The sequence below is a fragment of the Dendropsophus ebraccatus genome, chromosome 5, assembly GCF_027789765.1.
Source record: "Dendropsophus ebraccatus isolate aDenEbr1 chromosome 5, aDenEbr1.pat, whole genome shotgun sequence".
In the NCBI taxonomy this organism is placed as follows: domain Eukaryota; kingdom Metazoa; phylum Chordata; class Amphibia; order Anura; family Hylidae; genus Dendropsophus; species Dendropsophus ebraccatus.
The window spans coordinates 68019825-68042211 of NC_091458.1; the positions used below are offsets into that span (position 1 = coordinate 68019825).

General features: G+C 43.8%; 1 protein-coding gene across 2 annotated transcripts in view; it reads right to left on the reverse strand.

Annotated features, from left to right (window-relative positions):
• Positions 1-1938: 1938 nt before the first annotated feature.
• The window catches only part of SLC25A30 (solute carrier family 25 member 30), a 36178-nt gene continuing 15729 nt past the window's right edge, over positions 1939-22387 (reverse strand). The window contains exons 1-10 of one of the 2 annotated variants that reach the window (XM_069970525.1): positions 19915-20286; positions 15411-15500; positions 12847-12994; positions 10701-10795; positions 10307-10392; positions 7602-7697; positions 7397-7521; positions 6851-6983; positions 5524-5604; positions 1939-4775 (exon numbers count right to left, since the gene is read on the reverse strand). In XM_069970525.1, coding sequence (XP_069826626.1) covers positions 4734-4775; positions 5524-5604; positions 6851-6983; positions 7397-7521; positions 7602-7697; positions 10307-10392; positions 10701-10795; positions 12847-12994; positions 15411-15474 — 870 coding nt within the window. In that variant the 5' untranslated portion in view covers positions 15475-15500; positions 19915-20286 and the 3' untranslated portion in view covers positions 1939-4733. Of the gene's footprint in view, positions 4776-5523; positions 5605-6850; positions 6984-7396; positions 7522-7601; positions 7698-10306; positions 10393-10700; positions 10796-12846; positions 12995-15410; positions 15501-19914; positions 20287-22387 lie in introns of those variants that run through there. The other variant, XM_069970526.1, reaches the window with a different exon arrangement.

Genomic DNA, 22387 nt, shown 5'->3' on the forward strand with positions numbered 1-22387 from the left:
ACTTTAAAGAAAAAAACAACCAAACAGAAAGACAACAGATCCACTCTAAACATCATGAGCAACCAAACATCACATTTGCCTGTCCATTTAATTTTTAAGCGTCAGTTTCCAACTACAAGTTTGTAGTCTGTCGAGGTTACCTCTAGAAGACAATACCTACATGACATATATGTCTATAAAGACCACCTGTACTATATCAGGAGCACTGACATTTGGTTCAAGCATTTACATGTATTTAAAGAGGATGTACAATATTAGAACAGCATGGCTGCTTATGGAGTTATATCTGTCCATATCTTGTGCAGGATATTGCAGTGTGAAAGCGGCTGAGCTGCAATACCAGATATACAGTTTAAAAAAGAAGCAGCCATGATGTTCTTCTCCTACTGTACAACCCCTTAAAGGCAATCCATCAGTCTAGTGTACATTTAAAAGAACGGTGACTAAAGATAAATAAATAAAAAGCTGGACTTGGATGGAAGGACTGTCCACTGCCCATTTTAGAAAAAAAGAAATGAGTAGTAACCTTCTACACGACATCATCTGGACTAGTGCTACAAAACAGAAAGGCCATCGAAGGCAGCACTGGAAACACTGCAGTAGAGACAATAGGATATGACTCTTGTGACAGTAGAGTTGCCCCCTAAATTAAAGGCAAAACTGCAGATAATGTGTAACCTATATACCTCACTTATATAAAAAAAAATACAGTAATGTCAAATGTTTTGATCAGTCAGAGTTGTAGTGCAGAGACCTCCATCAATCTCTAGATATAGCCGGCAGAAGCATACAATGAATCTCATCACAGCAGATGGGCTCCATTGACTTATAAATGGAACCCTTCCCTTGCAGAGTGAGCGCAGAGTTGGGAAGAGATGTTGCACATGTTGCTGTATGCTTCTCCTAGCTATATCTAGAGATCAGGGAGTTTAAACAATGGGACTCTGACTCCTCAACTACTGACGTGTCAATTTTTTTTTTTTTTTTTTTTTTTACACATAATAACGGTAAGGATATGTTCACACTACGGAATACGCTAGGAACTTCAAGTAGAGGCCGCATGGCCGACTCTGCTTGAAGTTCCACCTTACCCTTAATTTCTCAAACTCAATCCACCTTCTGTCCAAAGAATTCACAAGTTAATGGGATAGGCAGAACATCAAGCAGAGTCCACTTATAATTTCCTTGCATATTCTAGAGTGTGAACATAACCTAATGCTTTTACAATTGAAGTGGAAGTTTCCCCTACAGCTGTCTCCTGATATAGACATTACAGCCTATTGACCTAATTTAAAAGCTGTTAAGTGGCTGTTGATGTGTAAATTCTGGAGGACAGGGACACACAACAATTTTATCATGTGTCAGAAAATATCCTGAAATGAACCACCATTTTGAGTTTTTCAACAATTTTACATAAACCATTCATTCCCGTTGGCTTAGACATCGGCATGGATGCCCCCAACACCCCCATGTAGAGAAATAGCTAAAGGCCATTACAAAGGTTATTCCTGCCTGCAGGAAAGACTTCTAGTAAAGCTTTTCACAGTACCTAACCACCGGCTACTTAGCATCTCAGCAATGCTGTAAGAAGTTTCCTTTTAATAAACTCCATTAAAGAGGACCTGTCACCCCCCTGTGCCGGTGCAGAGCCCGGCGGACCCCCCGCTAGAGACCCTTATACTTACCCTGTGCACAAAGTCCCGCTCCTGGAGCCGCTCTTGCCGCCGAGATATCACAGTCGGAAGCCCAGGGCGTGCGCGTCAGAGATGAGTCTGACGCTCATAGAGAATGACGGCTTCATTCATTCTCTATGAGCGTCAGACTTAACTCTGACGCGCGCCGGGCTTCCGACAATGATATCTTGGCGGCAGGAGCGGTTCCAGGAGCGGGACTCTGTGCACGGTAAGTATAAGGGTCTCTAGCAGGGGGGGGGGGGGGGGGGGGTTGCAAACATAAGTCATCCTAATGTAAAGCATTTTCTACAACCACCCAGAACAAAATGTTTTTGTTTAAGGAAATGTCAATTTTTTTTTTTTTTAAACAAACAAAATTACTCACTTTCTTTGCCTATTGAGCACAGACACTCTAATGGTTGGCTGCCACTTTGTGTTTATAGGCTGACAGTCAACAGTGATAGGGTCAATTTATACAGAAAGATTATCTGCCAAAGACTTGAAGCCAAAGCCAGAAACAAACTATAAGCAGAGATCAGGTCATGAAGGAAAGCCTGAGATTTCTCTTTTCAAATCCATTCCTGGCTTTGGCTTCAAATCTTTGGCAGGTAATCTGTCAGATAATCTTTCTGTGTAAATGGACCCTAAATATATAAATTTAAGGGGTTTTCCAGGCTTACAAGAGCGTGGCTGTTTTCTTCCACACAGCACCACTTTTGTCCCCAGTTTTAGTGGCATTTTACAGCTTTATTCCATTGAGGTGCATGGGGGTGAATTGCAATACTACACACAAGCAGGGGACAGAGGCGGTGCTGTTTTTGCAAGGAAGTAGCTTTCCTTTGTCTAATCCAGAATAACTCCTTTAATATAAATTACAGAAGAGGTAAATACCACCTGAGAACACCTTCAGGCAGCTCTTGACAAGCGTGATGGATTCCTTTACACAAGCAAAGAAAATCAGGTATATTCGGTAGACTGACTGCAGAATCATTTACATTCTTTGATAACAATAAGGATTTTGACCCAATAATAAACAGAGCCCTGGTCATTTAGTTTCTTACTAAGATATACTTTTATATTTCTGAAACCAGGATTCTCGCTCAGTCTCCAGCAGGAACCATATAATAATGACATTTTCGAGTCTGTGATGATTAACACCAAAATAATGATAATACAACACAACTGGTTAGCAAAATAAAATTTTCCAACATGTCTACAAACTGTACAAATAGCTATATGTGCTATTATATGAACCTAAAACAAAGCCAACGCTAGTAACACAGTGAAGGAAAACACTCTGTAGCACCTAATAGGCATTCTGTAGCTCATCTACAAATTTACAATAACACAACAAAACAACAGTCAATAGGACTGTATTGGCAGGATTGTGCAAAGTGTCGTGTGTGCAAAAATATAAAAATATACATCTGACGTCTATCACTTGAAATGTCGCCGTCCAATAAATAACTGCACCCATGGGGAGGGAAGGTGGAATGTTGTGCTCCAAAGGTAAATGATTATACCGTAGAGGCCCAGGGCTCATCACAAACAGATCGGGGTGAAAAAAAAACATATATTAAACATCCTGTTGGACTTTATAATATCTTAAAAAATAAGATATTAATAATTAATCTTTCTAACCCTTTAGATAAACTACAATCAATGGGTCTTTTCAAGTGCAATTAAAAAAACAACAAAAAAAAAAAGGGTAGACTTACATTGTGGCTTTCCACCGAAATAAAAGCAGGAAAAAGGCTACTTTTCTACAGGCTGTACACTAGATGACTTTATACAATAGGCCACGCAATATATACGGAGGCCTCCTCATTCTCCCTTCACAGAAGTTAGTAAGGAATAGGCAGGGTGGAGTTCACCTGGCCAATCCCTTTGTTGTCAGGAGATAAGCCGCCACCAAGGTCGTCCGGCAGTGGCTTTTTCCCTCTCCTCATTCATGTCCACATGTATGGTATGGGAAGATAGCAGTCAGATGAATGAACACACAGCCAACCACTATCTTATGTGTATAGCCATCCTAAATAAGTTCCAATGTAATAATATTAGCGTGGACTCACAATGCAAATATGTATTTCTACATGTTTGGTTTTCAGTGCCATGAACTAGGGGATCATCTAGTATTGTCATACTGCAATAACCACGTAATAAAATTAGGTGTAACATGAACTGTACATTACAGATTGCCAAAAACTGCAATGTTACAGCTGAGATAGAATGTAAGGAAGTATAGCAGTTACTTCTATGGGTATTACTTTCTTCAACAAAACCAAATTCTGCTCGCTTGGCCAGTTAGTACCTCTGATAAATGATAGTTAAATCAGCTGTCTTCAGCCAATGGCAAGCAAACACAGATCATTCCTGTCAACAGAAGGAATATATGCATACTTCATCTACACTGTCAAGCTAAACAAGATGGCTTAAAGGGGTTATCCAGCTCTACATAAACATGGCTTCTTTCTTCCAGAGAGAGCACCACTCTTGTTTCCAGTTTGGGTGGGATTTTACAACTTAAAACCATTAAAGCGAATGGATCTTAATTGCAAACCGCACCTGAACTGGAGACAAGAGTCTCTGGAAGAAAGTGGCCAAGATATTCTAACACTGAATAACTCGTGTAAATGGTCCGGTGTATCAATATGTGAATGAAAACTACATTTTTGGTGCTGGATGGAGATTTAGATTTTTTTTTTAGGTGAATCAATGTGATTCAGGAGTGGAAATAACCAAACTGTGCCCCTCTACAGGTATAAAAATATGACTGTTGGGAGTCCTTATAAATTGATGACGAGAATACTTAATATAAATAATCACTTTAGACCTCTTAAGCCTCAGGAATCCTAATTTACAGTATGTGCTCCAATGGCAATTCATGAATCTCATTTCTGAAGAAGTCTTCCGGTGCAGTGCTGACATCAGTGTCACGTCTCTTCATACATTCACTGGCTCCTTCAGAGATATGAAGAGGATATCATGAAAAGGACATCTGTCTGAAATTAGAGAAGGTTCCTGGCATTGAAAGACTCCATTATCTTCATGGATCACACTTCAGAGGTTTAGTTTCTTGAGCTGTTCGTAGGTTATAAAGAACTGTAGAAAAGCATTAAGGATGCATGACAGGTGAATTAATAGCTGAAAGGGCTATATGACCTATTCTCTAATAGTGCAGGATCGCACTTCACTTTTACTATGCAGATAAATCTGCTGTTTACTTGGGATCAAATACAGCAAATTACCTTTGATGGGCTGGTTCTATACAGACCTATTAATCGGCCTTGGGCAGGTTTTACATAGTTGTAACATGGCTGCACTTTAGAGTCGCCCTTAGTGCTCCAGCAGTTTACATTATATTGGCACTAGAGATGAGCGAACCGGGTTCGGGCTCGAGTCGATCCGAACCCGAACGTTCGGCATTTGATTAGCTGGGGCTGCTGAACTTGGATAAAGCTCTAAGGTTGTCTGGAAAAGATGGATACAGCCAATGATTATATCCATGTTTTCCACATAGCCTTAGTGCTTTATCCAACTTCAGCAGCCACCGCTAATCAAATGCCGAACGTTCGGGTTCGGATCGACTCGAGCATGCTCCAGGTTCGCTCATCTCTAATTGGCACCCTATGGTGACCTATGTACAGCAGAACTCGGGGATGGAAGTGTTGTGGCCAGAATATGGAAGGTAGAATGCAACCATATTAAGGGCATGTGACCTTTCCTTGGACAAAAGAAAAAAGGCTTGATAATTTGTCATTAACAGTTATTTCTATACATTTCATCCAAAACAACATAAAATAGTACATTAAGACATTAAACTTTTCACCATAAGCAATGAAAAGGATACAATTATATTCCAGGGTCCCAGTCTTAACCAGTTTGGCCAAAATCCTTTGTACAGAGCGAAAAAGCCCTCATTTTTCCAGGTCTGGGAAAAAAAAAACATTTCAACATACACTGTTAGTTAACATTTAAAATAATAAGTTGGATGGTTGACAAGCTGCTTCTTACAGTAGTCTTTTTTTTTTTCAAAAACATTTTATTGAAGAACACACAAGAGGATGTCATGTCCAACAATAAGGACACCAGTCTGCAGAAAACCAGACCGCAAGTCCAAAACTAAAGATATGACATACTAGATACATATGAAGCAATAATACATCAAGTAACTGCAAAGATGTGGTTGTCCTTTCCCTATCTGACTAGGATTAAACTCGACATCATACCAAAGGATAAAAGAACATACATTTTCCCGGTTCCCTCCACCCAACTCAACCCTCCCCCCCATAACAGTCCCCCCCCCCCTTCCTCTCTCGTCCAGTTAAAGTTTCTCTCAAGTGCGCCTCCTATCTGGCAACTACAGTAGTCTTCATGAAACATGGCTAGAAGTGCCCCCATGTCTATCATCACACCAGGTTTTTAATTAATCAGTGTATATGATGCCTGGGACATCCTCACACTAATGCAGTGAAGATAATGACACATGCCACTATACACCAGACTACACTTACCTATACAGTAAAAAATACAATTATTTTGGTATCTGTTGGGTTAAATGCAGCCTGTAGATGTTTGTCATATACACCAGGAGCTTCCCTAGCACATACACTAAATAAACCAAAACTAAATATGGTGTTATGTGAATAGGGAACAAACCAGATGTAAGGTAAACTAATGTATCAAAGTATACACATGCACAGAATGCCCTCATGGTATTATTCCCCTATCCAAGGGACATGCACAGAAAGCTCATGGAAGCTGTGACAGAACATACCACATATCCATGCAGACATTGCCCTGAATATATGTACATTTAGAATCCCAGAGCTGAAATACAGCAGCGTCAACCACTAGGCCGTCCAGAACAAAATCTCTATTCTTACCTCTTGGGCCTTGCATTTAATGCTCCAATGTATAATCACAGGCATGTTACATATCAACATTTACAGACTAAGGGTGGTCCTTTTACACACACAGGTGATAGATGTTTGAAGCCAGGAATGGATTTGAGAAGAGGATAGATCCCAGTATTTCTTTATGACCTGTTTATAGTCTGTTCCTGGCTTTGGCTTCAAAAATCTGTCAGATAAATTAGTCAGATATCTGTGTGTGTAAAAGGACCCTAAATATGTAAGAGGGTCAATGTTTTCTAGAATTATCAATGATGCACGTACCTGCAGCAAACAGTCCATGGTGCCCTTGTAGCTTGACATCTCACCCATCGACCTTTGGTTCATCATTCGGGTTCTCACAACATCAACAGGATTTGACGCCAATGCTCCAGCCAAACCACAAGTAAAACTTGACCTGGTTGGAAGTAAAGTCACAGGACTCAGGTTTCAAAAGTATAAGTGTCAAAGGACATAACATCAAATGGAACAGGTTTCCTCTTGTGTTTCAAATGTGTACAATGTATGACAATTTTGCCAGTTTTACTCTGTGCAAATTATAGGCCTGAGCAAACCCAACATCAGGAGTCTCCTGAAATATACCCATCATAGACAACTGAATGGTAACCTTACAACATACACAATGCAGGATATAGGTCTTCCAAATAAATATATCATTAAAACTGACCCCGAACATGGCAAACCATGGGCAATGGGGAACGGAGGTGGCAGCAGGAGCAAGGAAATTAAGAACATTTTCAGTTTTTTTTTTAAAAAGTGCACTTTGAGAATTCACAATAAAAGTAATGATTCTAATAGAGTACAACTCACAGAAAATGTGTATAGACTGTGTCCCCCATCAATCCAGAGAGGATCAGGTGTTTCTTGGTAATGTCATAGACTGGCAGCTCCACTCCCACAACAATAGCAGCTCTCTGGGCAGTAAGTGATACCCCCTTAAACACAACAAATATTTCATATTATAAAAAATAGTTCACACTTTTAAAAAAAAAAAATTTGGAGGAACACAATTTACCTTCCACAGGCCTCGTGTGCCTTCTTGCTGGTAAATATTGATGAAGTTCCCAATCATTCCCCCTTGCATCACACTGCCCTGTGCCTGCATTCTTATCTATAACAGAGAAAGGAGCAAAATGTGAGGAGTAGAGATGAGATGGATGCTCAGCCTAGTGCTGTTATAGAAAGCTCTACCACAGCCTTAGGGACCTATTACACAGGGCGATTATCTCCCAACCAGGCCGATTTGGGCAGATATCGCCAAGTGTAATAAAAAAAAAAAGACAATGATCAGTCAAGGACCTGATTATCGGCTGATCGTGGTCTTTCAGCAGGTTTAACACTACCCGATGGCGGCCTTTTCTGCACGATTGTTGGGCCGTGTAATAGGCTATGTAAGCAGATTAGTGCTCGCTTACATAGATCTGGCTGTGTAATATGGCCCTTAAACTCAAGGGGGAAGGGCAGGCGGTAAAACTTATATTTCTCTGGTCTTTCAGCTTCTCTATCACCACTCAGCCAATCAGTGGCTGAGGTGGGACACAGCTGCAACCGCCGATTGGCTGAGCGGCAATAGAGAAGCTAAAAGATGAGAGCAGTAAGTATCATTTTAAACCCCCTCCACAAACAAAGCACAGTCTGAAAACTTACAGAGTGACAGTCTGATCCCCAGGGAAATAAGTGACCCCCCAGGGTGTCAGACTATCACTTTTTAAGTTTTTAGGTTAAAGGGGTTATCTATCGCTACAAAAACATGGCTACTTTCCCCCTACTGTTGTCTCCAGTTTGGATGGCGTTTTGAAACAGCACCTGAACTGGAGACAACAGTAGGGGGAAAAGTGGCCATGTTTTTGTAGCGATAGATAACCCCTTTAACAAGGTACACTCGGCTCTGCAGAGTAGGGGGCACCTGCTTAAATGCTCGAGTCTCCCATGGTTTTCAATTGGGCTTGTTACTAGTCGAGCATTTCATTGCTTGATCAACTCTAGTAGGGACACATCTAAGAAGATCATTCACCTCTAGAAGCATGGAACAATTTACATTTTCATACCACATGTCAGCTTACAAGTACTATAAAGTTGAGAATCTGTTCAAATATGCATTTATAATTCAGAGCCGAAATCACTTCATTGATGAGTGTTTGCACACAGCAGGCCAACTTGCAACTTAAGGAACCTTCAATGGATGTGCATAAAGGTTATATATTTATTTTAGTAAGGGAGTAACACATTCTTTGTTCACCACAGCACCTTTGTGCTCACGAATGTTGGGGCACTTTGTGTCAAGACGCCAACTTATTCTCTAATTTTAGACTGTAGGAGCTTGTGCACAAAGGTGTGAATTACCTTACAAATATTGGGATAAACCTGCACGTCTGCTAGGAAAGCAATGAAAATTAACTTTTAACTTATCACTGCTTGGAGCTGCAATCACTGATAAAGCAAAGTCAGTATCATACACATCAGGTACTAGAACTTTGTCTGAATACTTTTTTGCAAAGACCCAAAACCAGTTTGTTCAGAACCGTACTGATCGGGAGAACGAGCAGCGCTGCAGCACGTCTTCTCCCAGCTTGTTCTCCCGATCAGTACGGGTTTGAACACTCAGACCCGCACCAATCAAAACTTTTGACATGTCTCTAGGACATAACAGTAAAGAAGATTTCACACTTTGCAGAGAACACTGTACAGGATCAGTATGTCAGGGTGGATATTTTTAGAGTACAGCAAACGACGCTCTCACATTTCAGTGTGACTGCCGCGTCTCTACAGAGCTATTCTAGGGATATAGACACTTGAAATGAAGCAACATATGTTTGTATGGAAACCTACACATGGACTGTGCATAGTGTTCCTGCCTGGGACTTCCTCAACCCTTTGCCCTATGACTACTACGTAATACAGACAAAATCTGCAAGGGATACTTGGAGTCTTGCCACATTGTGCTTTCTCTGCCTGCATGGTCCTGTGCCACACATTGATCACATGCTGAACCCGGGGTAAACACGTCATTCCAAATTCTGAACTATGGTCAGACAAGGATTCACAATTCTGGTCATGGGTTTTATTTCTTATAGAAAAAAAAAAAAAAAAAAAAGAACAGAAGGAATATTAAACATTATACTCCTTTGTGATGATGCCCATGTTATCTATGTTATCCCACGCATGGAAGGCAAAGCCCTCTCCCTTAGAACACATAGTAAAATAATTCAGGTTTACAGTCTCACCTGTCAGCACTGCTTCACGCTATATAGGTGTTGCTCCTAATTATCTAGAATTTCTTCTAACTCCCATGCCTCCAGGAATTTTCGTAATGCTCCACCCATGACCAGGAACTCACATGCCCCCCAAAGGCTGCACACTTAACAGTCTGCTAAAATAAGCCCTTGATAACTTGCTTCACCTGCCTTATTAATAAGAACAGCAGCTGTAGCAGGGGTGAGTTTGGGAAAAGTTGCAAAACACAATTTGTACTTTAATTGTGATTTTCTACAAGATTGCATCAGACTGCACACCAACAATGCAGATCCAACAATTTAAACATGACAAGTTCATCTCTGCTACACCTATTACGTAACCACCACAATGTTTTAGAGAACACTCTATAATACAGCTTCTAGTTAGATTTGCCATATATCTTACAATACAATGCACAGACACAAATTGTGATTGTACTTTGATGGAAACCAGTAAATGAACAGACTGAAGAGGATGAAGGCTTACCTTAAGGACGTCAGTGGGGTTGGCGATGCAAGAGGAAACTACTCCAGATAACACTCCACAAAATACATTGAGAACCAATGTCTCATCTGTAGAGAACAATAGTGACTTCAGTTGTTCCGAATATACTCATATACCTCTTGCTTAGTTGCTTTTGTTAATTTATGATAAGAAATATACTTTACTTGCTGACTTGTGTATTTCATTTATTCCATAACAAACTATGCCCAAATAACTTTATTGATGACATTAATGGAGGTGCACACGTGATAGATACCCCCCCCCCCCATGTGTAAGCAGCGGTATCCATTGGAAAGCCTTTTTGAAGGTGTTCTGATATAAACTGCAGACAAAACTCAAAAATATTATGTGAATAGGGTTTTATTTACATACACACCTTCTGGACGATCCACAAATAACCTCTTCAAACTTTGGTAGGTTCCAATTTTTATAGTACCATATGATGCCTGGCGAAGCATTGCTGGTGCAATCCTGCAGGGAGATAAAAAAAATAAAGATGAACCTGACAGTCAGATGTCCACATTTCTGATAGCAGTCCATGGAAAAAACATGTGTTCTCCAATGGCCCATAGCCACCAGTCAAAATGCATTTATCTTGACTTAGGGCCCGGTCACACTGCGGAAAACAGGCGGAAATTTCAAGTGGAATCCCCACCACAGACTCCGCTTGGAATCCTGCTTGCCTCAGTCTCTCCATGTTATGTATAGGGCACCTCCTCTCTCCACGGCTCTCTGCTCAAAGAAATGACACGTCAGTTCTTTGAGCAGAGAGCGGAGGCGCCCTATCCAGACAGTTAGGCAGGCAGGATTCCAAGCGGAGTGTGCAGCAGGGATCGCGCTCTGAATTTCTGCCTGTTTTCCGCAGTGTGAACGGGTCCTAGGTGTTCACAGCCCAACTATTTAGGAGAACAAGCCAGGAAAAGTGCAAGCTTCTCTCCCGGCTCAATGTAACATAATGGAAACAGCTGCCAATACAAGTCTATGGAGTCATATTGCTCACAGACAAGAACACAACATCTGACCTGCCCCTGACCTGCCCCTAGGACATGTATTGAGTATTACAATTATTCAATTGTGGACTCATGAGATGTAAGTACTTTCAGTTCTTTGCTTTTTGTGTTACACAGATTTCTTTTTCTAAAAAACATTTCACCTTTCCATGTCAGTACATTATCATCTGTATTGCACCAGACTGATCACACGGCAGAATCATGGCTGGGGTCAAAGCCAAGCTTTCCGAATGTCATAGTGCTTCATAACATCTACCAGAAGTCTATTGCCTGCCTTTGTGGGTGAAGGGTCAGTGTCGTAAAATCGTGTAGACTATTGTGTAACCAGCATAAACATGAGACACGCTGTACAGGAGCACTCCTGCTGGAACACCTCATGTCTTCATTCACAACAAATACAAGGATTGTCAGCAAACATATATCTGCTCCAACGTGTATTGTATACAACACCTGAGACGCAGGGGACAGTATACTTCTGGGTTTACAGCTATGGGCCTAGCCAGTGCAGTTGGGAATTAGAAAACTCTTAGAACATTAAATTTATCCAAATGATCCTTACATTGTGTAATATTGTGCTTGTTACTGCACCTCAGCTCCCAATGGGTGTTAACAATCCACAGATCTGATATTGATGACCTATGCCAGGCATTCAATATATTTAACCCAGAAAAGATATGGCAAACATTTAAAGAGTTATTGTTTGTAAAAGTTACTGATTGCACTGGATCTTACTCCTGAGACTCACTGCTATTTAGAAACAAAGCCAGGGTAAGTGTGCCCGTGCACTCCATTCCATGTCCAGTAGAAATTCTAATATATTCACTCCATAGAATATAATGATGCAAATAAGTTGGATCTGATATACAGCAAGGGACAGGTGTGTGCTGCCATGCACTCCCCTGGCTGTATCTCGGGATCATAGAAAGTCTCAAAAGTGAGGCCCAGTATAATCACTGACTGGCCCTATTCTACCAACAGATTATCTGCCAAAGATTTGAAGCCAAACCCAGGAGTGAATTTGAAGAGAGGAGAAATCCAGTCTTTCCTTTATGACCTGTTCTCTGATTATAGTCTGTTCCTGGGTTTGGCTTCAAATCTTTGGCAGATAATCTGTCGTCAGATGTGAATCTTGTGTCAATTACATCTTCAAAGAGACCTGGCCCCACTGTGAGACATCAGCAGATGACTCATAGCTTGCTCAGCTCCGATTGGCTGAGCAAGCTGTCAGTAACCTGACGCTGCTGGCTGAAGCACAAGAAAATGCCGGAGAGAAGGAGATGCCAACAGGAGCCCCAGGGACCCACAAATGGTGAGCGATTCAAACGGAGACAGACCTAGGAGTGAAGGAAAGTCTAAAAAAAAAAAAAGTGTTTGTCTAGGTTTTTTTTTTCCCTTAGCGCCGGAGTTGTCCTTTAATGGTGCCCCCAATATATAACACTATTATGTACAAGACCAAATCATCCACTGTCCTATATAGATAAGTCAGACGTACAGCAAATAGATAAAGCTTACCCAGAATACAATGCTGTCATCCCTTCCTCTCTGCATATTCTTACAAGTGCATGGAGCATTCCTCGGTAGCGAATTTCTTTGTATTTCGCATCATTAGCTTGTCCCTGGACTTGGAGTCTTGTTTTGGTTAAGTCAATAGGAAAAGTACCTAAAACAAAGGGGCAGAGAGAAGGTATGAAGAAATGCTGCTAAACATGATGGAGCCTCTTAGCTCTTCTCTAACAAATAAGTTAACACAGGTAAGAATTCTAAATTGTGAAAAATGGCCCTGCAACCACTTAGGCCAGTTTCACACATACAATATCGTAGCAGATTTCAATGCTCTTTCTTGTCCTTTTCTATGGCTTTACATACTTGCAGAGGATTTTTCATTCCACTGCCAGAACGTAAAGCCCTTTCCCACTTAACCCACCCCTGACCCGCTAATACCTTACCTTGCTTCTCGGGCTCCTGGCTCCCTCGCGTTCTGCTCAGCCAACCAGTGTCTGCGGCAAGACTGCGGACAGATTGCTGACACAAGGGAGCCAGGAGCCTGAGAAGCAAGAGGGAGCTCGGCCAGGTAAGGTATTAGCCGGGCAGGGGTGGGATAAGTGGGAAGGGGCTTTACATACTCACAGCAGAATGAAAAACCCGCTGGCAGTATGTGAAGCCGTAGAAAATTACAAGAAAGAGTATCATAGCAGATTTCGCTGCAGAACTCGCATTGTGAAATCCGCTGTGTTACTGTATGTGTGAATCTGGCCTTAGTAATATCCGTTGGGGAGAGAGGAGGAAGAGAGATGTCAGACAACAACTGGCTGGACAGCAGCTATCTAATGCGTAACACTGACATACAACTCCTCTCACATCAGTGATCTACTGTGTACTGTATGTAGCTTGTTCAGATTGGCTACTTTATATAATTATAAGCCCACAAGTAATGAGTCACCTATATGATGATCAAAATGTGTCCAAGTGATCAGCTATAACTTGTGAGAAAAAGTTGCAACAAGTGTTCAATTCCCCTGCAGAGCGACCACAGAAAAAAATGAAGCACTGCACAGACCCTTCACATCAATGGGTTGTGTAATGCAGGACAGGACTCTAGTATAGGAGATCTTCTTAGTAACTGTCCTCTACTGTGGACAAGAGATGAGGCTCCTGAACTTCCCTTCTATTAATCTAGTTGTCCTTTGATTACAAGCTATCAATTATCAGCAGAATAACTATCTGATTATGGAGTGGTCTGCTGCGACCTTCACAATCTCAAGAACCTGGGTCTCTTGCCAGAATTGAGCTTTGCCACTCCATTTATTCTCTATGGGAGCTATGCATATAGCCAAATGCTGTACTCCGCTATCTCTGGCTTCTCCTATAGAGAATAAATGGAGCAGCAGTGTGCATTCTCACTGCAGTCTTGGGTCCCCTGGTTTAAGGATCAGATCGTTTTCCTCTCCACCTTTTAAACCACTCCATAAATGCATGAAATACCAGTCTTATTGTATGTAAACCTACAAAGCTTAGAGGTAAGAGCACAAATGAGGGAAGTATCCCGGAAATCTTATCAAGCTGCAGCAGACCGCAGCTACAAGAGCACAACGCAGAACCTGCCATGACTAAGCAAGGTCTGCCTGAAGCCGACGTAATCCAGGGCTTGTTTAGGGTGAACCGGTTCATATACAGGCCGTGATAATGTACACTAATAAGAAAAGGAATTCTATGGAAGAGGAGGAGGACACAAGTCTTGTGTAAATAAACTGGATTTTGTACAGTAAGTACATATTATTTTAATTTATCTATTTTTCACAAGCTAAACCAAAAATCATTTCTTTATAACAATTAATATAACCATTTCTAAATAATATAAACCAAATGATAATACACAATAAGGTGTATATATATAGAACAGGTTCTATAGTAATGCTGACAAGTAACGTATACTTCTGTATCTCTCCTGAAGATAAGATAAGAAAAATAGGTTGCAGTCCGCTCCAGGTGCGGAAACCTTAGCCCACCAAATGGACATGTGACAAGTTTGTTAAAAGAATAATTTACCATTAAAAACACTTCCCTCCTGACCCTTACCTAACTCTGACCGCACTACTCACTACTACCTCTGATGTGTCAACCCTGGAGAAAATGCCTGCACAGCCAGTTACTGGCAGAGGTGGGTCTACACTGTGGCCAGTGGGCATTTCTAGCAGGGGCAACACATCAGAGGAGCAGCAGTGAGTAGTGGGGATCAGAAGCTACCAGAATGTTTGCTGCATGGGACTGGGGAAAGAAAATAGGCCTTTAACAATAATAATAATTTCATCACCAGAAGGTTTCAATCATGTCCCTCCAGGCTTTACAAATTAAAGGAGAACTCTGGCCACAACTAAAAAACTGGTGCAGACTGGGGGTGGGCAGGACATAATAACAAATGTATACATACCTGTACCCATGCCCCCACAGCAATGCATCCCAGGTGTGGGTCCTAGAGGGGACATGCTCGTCTATGGGATATTTATAACAAATGCTGTAGATATACCATCGGCTGTTACTGAAAAAAGGGGCAATATATATTTCAGGACATAACTTACCACATTCAGCCGTAATCGAGGCCAGACCTCCATATATAAATGGCTTCCAGTTAACAGCAGACATGCTTACTTCTGACTCCTCTATTTTTCCTGCAAAAACAAAAGTTTTTTTTTTATAATTTTTTAAAAAGTCTAAATCAATTAGATAGTTCTGAATCTCCTGAAGCGCACAAAAGCTAGCGGCGGAATCCACGGGATGTTCTCTGCGCGGATTCCTTAATGTGAATGCACCCTAAGGGTACGTGCACACTACAGAATCTGTGAAGATAACCTGCCGCTCGCTGGCATCTCTACCTGTGCCATAGACTCCATTTTATGCACAGGCGAATTCTGTTGTCTGCTCAAAGAACTGACTTGTCAATTCTTTGGGTGGGGGAGCGGCGGAATCTGCGGGAATGTATTGCCCCCGAAAAGTCATACAAACCAGCAATATACACTTATTATGGGAAATGATTATAAAGTGCTTTTTCCCTGCACTTACTACTGCATCAAGGCTTCACTTCCTAGATAACATGGTGATGTCACAACCTGACTCCCAGAGCTGTGCAGGCTGTGGCTACTGGAGAGGATGATGGCCACTGAGGGACACTGACATAACCATGTTATCCAGGAAGTAAAGCCTTGATGCAGTAGTAAGTGCAGGGAAAGAAAAGCACTTTATAAGCATATTCTGTAATAAGTGTATATTGCTGGTTTGTATAACTTTTGGTGGGCAATACAATACTTTAGTAAAAAATTCACCAGACTTCTCCTTTAAGTTATATATGTTTTACCTAGAACCAGTCTAGAATTGAAGAACTGAAATGACAAACATATTTAGGGACATTTACCTGCAATAGTTAACCAGTGCCAGCAGCGGTGTGCAGGTACATTCCGTGCCTGTAACCAGACTCCATACAAACTGTATTGTGTGTAAACTCAGACTAGCAGCATGCATTCCTATGCTAAGAGGGAATTACACAGAACAGATCCCCTTCTTCATACTATACAATTCATTAGAGATAAGTCCAATGAGGAATCAGCTGCAAGTAACAAGCTTTGGGGGTAGGTTCAGGTGAACATTGAAACAGTAAATTGTGACTTACATGCAATGTAACAATAGTTATGACCACTTTGGAGTTGCTAAAATAAAAGTAATCCCGAATCAATTACCTAAAAAACTCAGGCGTTACAGAGGTAAGAGCAGTGAGAGGGATTGAACCAATTCCAAGGCACATGAAAATGTTCTGCACCAGCTGATAAAAGCAAATAGCCGTATAGTGGAATGTCACCGACCTTCAGCAAGGTCACCAAGGAACAACCCCGGGACTGGAGATATGCCCCATCCACTCACTGTGGTCAAACTGGTTTTAGAGGTGGGGGCATGAAATAGTACAGGAGATGAAAGAATTGTTATCAGTAAGGCTGTCCAGTGCAGAACTTACAGTTGTAAAAAAAAAAAAAAAAAAAGTATTCCATTTAATAGGGTTGATTTAAGTGGAGTGAACTGAATGAACCTACATAAGTTTTCAGAAATCATATCTAACATGAATCTGGAGACATAAGCACCCTTATTATTGGATAGGGCATCCCAATTGCTCAAATCTGACTACTAAACAGGTAAAGAAATGCTTATTATGCCTAATTCTCCAGCAGCAGAAATTTTTTTTTTTTACAGATAAGCACTGTTATAAATTGAATGGTAACACCATAGCTCTAAAGGCCCTTATCATTATGGTGCGTTTACACAGACAGATTTATCTGACAGATTTTTTAAGCCAAAGCCAGGAATGGATTTGAGAAGAGAAGAAATCTCAGTCTTTCCTTTATGATCAGTTCTCTGTTTATAGTCTGTTCCTGGCTTTGGCTTCAAAAATCTGGCAGATAAATCTCTCTGTGTAAACGCACCATTAGTGAGTGTTCCTAGGCCCCTCACTTACCTGATAACTAGCCTGTGATCAGTCAGTTGCTGACTGAATCTTTTGTGGGGCTGGTAAAATTATTGTTTATCAGCCAATAACAATGCATTTAAATGGCTGATACAGTGATGGTTCATGCAGCCCGGTTGCATGATTGATTGCACTAATCTCACGATCAGCAATGGCATCAATGTCCGCCCTTGTAATACTACCCTAAAAGCCTGTAAAAAACAGTCTGATAGCTGTAGAAGAAAAACTAAAAAATAAAAAAACTAAAAAAAAAAAACTAAAAAAAAAAAAAAAACACAAAAAAAAAACTTTAAACAGTTATTTTTGAACCATAATAGAAAGAAAGCAAGAATTAAAAAAATTAAAAAGCTATCCAAAGCTTTGATGCTAATGTTAGTATAACATATAGAGTATATAATAAGGGGGTCTGGTGACTACTGTGCTGTCCTTGCTCATTGTCCACCCAGATACAGACACCTAGTAAAGAATGGGACCATGCAGGAGGACTGAGGAAGCAAACAATACTACACAAATACAGGGCCGCTCCACCTGAAGGGACGGTGCAGGCTGCTTGCCCATCCAGCTGCTATATCACCACAATACATAACACTAGGATAACATTCACACTGTTACAGATCAGGGAGACCATAATGAAGATTAAAAAGAACTCAGAACACAATGTACTTTGTTTGTATCTCTGGTGATTTGCTTCTCTGTCCGGTCTCACCTCATTTAGCTGAGTGACTGTATGAATAGAGACAGATGGGCAGAGATAAAGGAGAGGACAGTGTCCTGCAGGAGGACTGGACATACTCAGCAGGTCTATACAAGTCATTGGGCAGATTACTGGGGAGCCCGCACACCCACTGCTGCCGGAGTCACCCTTATCTGTGTCACCATCAGCCACACACATAGGGCCATCTGCCTCCTCAGCTAATAACACCATTTGCTCCTGTCGTCCGATAAGAAGCTGATACTAAATCTATCAATCAAGGCGGCCGGGCAAACAAACACCACAGGCCCGGGGACTTGCTTCAGGCTGCATTATAGTGCTGACAGATTCTCTCTGCAGCTTGTGGACTCCTCAAACACCCCACCATTGTGAAGATCTGAGGGTACCCACCGATAATACGGACGTATCTGTAGCCACTGTAAATGGATGGCTACCAAATAAAGGAGTCAAATGAGTCAATTCAGCACTAATCTGATTCACATGTCACCAGGAATCCATCATCATACCATGACCTTAGGGTGATCTGCAGTGTGCTGCTATACACTGAGCAGCCCGGAGGCACTCCGCCTGCACCATGCCTGGATGTAAGTGCTGTATACATCACAGCAGCCTCTATAGGGCACTCCGCCTGCACCATGCCTGGAGGTAAGTGCTGTATACATCACAGCTGCCTCTATAGGGCACTCCGCCTGCACCATGCCTGGAGGTAAGTGCTGTATACATCACAGCGGCCTCTACAGGGGCACTCCGCCTGCACCATGCCTGGAGGTAAGTGCTGTATACATCACAGCGGCCTCTACAGGGGCACTCCGCCTGCACCAGGCCTGGAGGTAAGTGCTGTATACATCACAACGGCCTCTATAGGGGCACTCCGCCTGCACCAGGCCTGGAGGTAAGTGCTGTATACATCACAACGGCCTCTACAGGGGCACTCCGCCTGCACCATGCCTGGAGGTAAGTGCTGTATACATCACAGCTGCCTCTATAGGGACACTCCGCCTGCACCATGCCTGGAGGTAAGTGCTGTATACATCACAGCGGCCTCTACAGGGCACTCCGCCTGCACCATGCCTGGAGGTAAGTGCTGTATACATCACAGCTGCCTCTATAGGGCACTCCGCCTGCACCATGCCTGGAGGTAAGTGCTGTATACATCACAGCGGCCTCTACAGGGCACTCCGCCTGCACCATGCCTGGAGGTAAGTGCTGTATACATCACAGCTGCCTCTATAGGGCACTCCGCCTGCACCATGCCTGGAGGTAAGTGCTGTATACATCACAGCGGCCTCTATAGGGGCACTCCGCCTGCACCATGCCTGGAGGTAAGTGCTGTATACATCACAGCGGCCTCTATAGGGGCACTCCGCCTGCACCAGGCCTGGAGGTAAGTGCTGTATACATCACAACGGCCTCTATAGGGGCACTCCGCCTGCACCAGGCCACCTGGACGGAAACAAGTCCTGGAAGATGAGCCCATCTCTAGACATGAGCAGCTTGGACTCCTGCAGGCAGAGCTGCTATCCTGTCACTGCAGCCATAGAGGATGGATGAGTGACAGCCTGAGGAGCCTCCACATAGACAATCCTAGTTAGCAGAGTGACCGTGTGTGTGTGCGCTCTGTGCACTGGCCCCATACATGTACATAGCCCCCTCTAGCTGTCATGGCCGGGCTGAGGAGGAAGGCATCTGCTACAACACTTCACACTGCTCCACGACCCCAGGATGCCACCAGGACCCCACCACGTGACTCATGGGTGTCCGATTCCGGGGCCCGATTGTGACAGAGAAGATGACTAAACCACTGAATAAGGCGACCGTGTGACTCATGCGGCTCCGGTCCCCGCACGCCTACTCCGGTACATACCTTTTGTGTGCGTAATCTTGACTCAGGCCTGGCGGCGGCTCTGTCCTCAGAGGAATGAAGGAGCTTCCTCTGTGTACTGGAAGGCTGAGGAGACGTGTCCCCGCCCACCGCCTCCCATCCTACAATCTTAGTGGTTCCGCCCAGCTCTGCCTGCGCCACGCCCACCATGTAAGGAGCCAAAAATCTGCCTTGGTCGCGCATCGCCCCGCCCATATACCGGAAAGGAGACTTGTGATTGGACGAGAGAGCGGGGAATTGCTGTGAAGAGCACGTGAAAAGAAAATGATCTCTAGGGGGGCGTGGTTTGCTTTATTTATAGGCGGAGACTAAGCGAGATAACGGTCATGGGATGTGTCCTCGGTTATTTCTGGAACCGGCCTGACGTGTAAGGAGCGGGGAGAGCCGGCCGCCCGGTGCCCTCCTGTGTATGCGGGGGAGAGCCGGCCGCCCGCCCGCCCGGTGCCCTCCTGTGTATGCGGGGGAGAGCCGGCCGCCCGGTGCCCTCCTGTGTATGCGGGGGAGAGCCGGCCGCCCGGTGCCCTCCTGTGTATGCGGGGAGCCGGCTCCTCACCGGCTGCGGCTCTCCTCCCGCCTCCTGTCTGTGTAGCTGATAAGACACCTGTAGCTTCAGCACATACAGCAGCGTCCTGCAGAAACCGAAGGGGCGGGCAAGCTGTTAGCTGATTCTTTTCAGCATCCCCTCAGCACTGTGTTCACACGCTGCGATTGTGTTGCATTTTTAATTGCATTAATTACAGATTGTTATTGGCAAAGTCTGTTCGGATGCCATGTGTTCTGCGGGCAGGCTAGGGGCGGATTTGCTTCAAAAACTACAGACTAGTCACTAGTGGGAGAACTGCTGCAGCACGACTAATGCGATTAAACAGAATGTATCTGTAGTGTATCCATATCCTTGGGCAATATTCACACACAGTATTTTGCAACCCAAACCAGGAGTGGATTGAAACCACAGAAAGGCTATGTTCACACTGTTGAAATAGTGGATGGCTGTCAGTTAATGCCAAATAACAGATGTAGTTTTATAACAATGGATGGTTTAAAATAACATCCATTATTTGCCATTAAAGGGGTAGTGCAGCGCTAAACAATTATTTACAAAATAACACACGTTACAAAGTTATACAACTTTGTAATGTGTTATGTTAGTGAATGGCCCCCTTCCCGTGTTTCCCCCCTCCCACACCAGAGCCAGAAGTGTAGTGCATTATACTCACCGCATCTCGTGTCTGAACCGCTCCAACCGCTCCTGTGCCGCCCCCTATGCCGCGTCATCAGCTGCTCAGCCGCGATTGGCTGAGCACAGTTATGCTCAGCCAATCGCGGCTGAGCAGCTGATGACGCGGCAGAGGGGGGGCGGTCGGAGCGGTTCGGCCAGCCTCTAGAAGATGACCTCATTGTCTCAAGATGACGGACAGGGGTCGACACGAGATGCGGTGAGTATAGAGCACTACACTGGCGTGGGTGGGGGGGAACACGGGGAAGGGGGCCATTCACATACATAACACATTACAAAGTTGTATAACTTTGTGATGTGTGTTATTTTGTAAATTGTTTAGCGCCGCACTACCCCCTTAAATGACGGCCATCTACTCCATTTCAGCAGTGAGAGACCAGAGCCTTTCTGTGTTTTCAATCCACTCCTGGTTTGGGTTGCAAAATACTTTGTGTGAATATAGCCTAACACAGTTTGATAAATGTGGCCATATAGTCAGGGGTGAATAACTTTACCAAATTGTGCAAAAATTGCTGTAAAATAGCGATTTTTTTTTTTTTTTTTTTACCCAGACGCCCTATGACAGCACCCCTGGAGAGGACCTCCCACCGCAGGACAGGAAACCTGAGAAGATAAAAGTCTGACACTCCTCTCCACACCTCAGTTCAGGTTTCCTGTCCGGCGGATGGGAGGCCTCTGAAGAGTCCCATAGGGGATGAAGTTACCTTCTCCACGCCGGCTGCAGGTCCCCCCTTTAGCCTAATCCGCTGGGGGTTTCCCTGAGGGCAGAAGTCTGTCCCGGGACAGCAGCCCTAAGTCTGGTCTGAAGCGCCCCGGGTCAGGGCGGGATGCCTCCCCTCCAGTCCTCAGTCCCTGTTGTTTCGGGGAGATGCTGGGGGCTGGGGCAGAGCGGGCCGTGCCTGTCTCCCCGGTCTGAGCGCGTGGCGGGCCGCGGCGTGCGCTCCATCTTGCGTTCCAGGGCCTGGGGGTGCGCGCGCGGCCGCGTCAGAGCGCAGTGCGTCATGACGCAGGCTCCGCCGGAAGTGACGGAGCCTGTGACGTCAAACGCCGGGACGCCGCATCCGGAAGTGGAGCTCGACGGTCCTGGCTTACTCAAAAGGCCAGGGGAAGCGTCCCTCCCTGTCCATGCCTCCTACAGCGTCCAGGAGCGGAGGACTCAACCAGCCAGCCCCCACCGGTCTGGTGCATATTCCGGCCTTCAGCATGTCTGAATCTTCG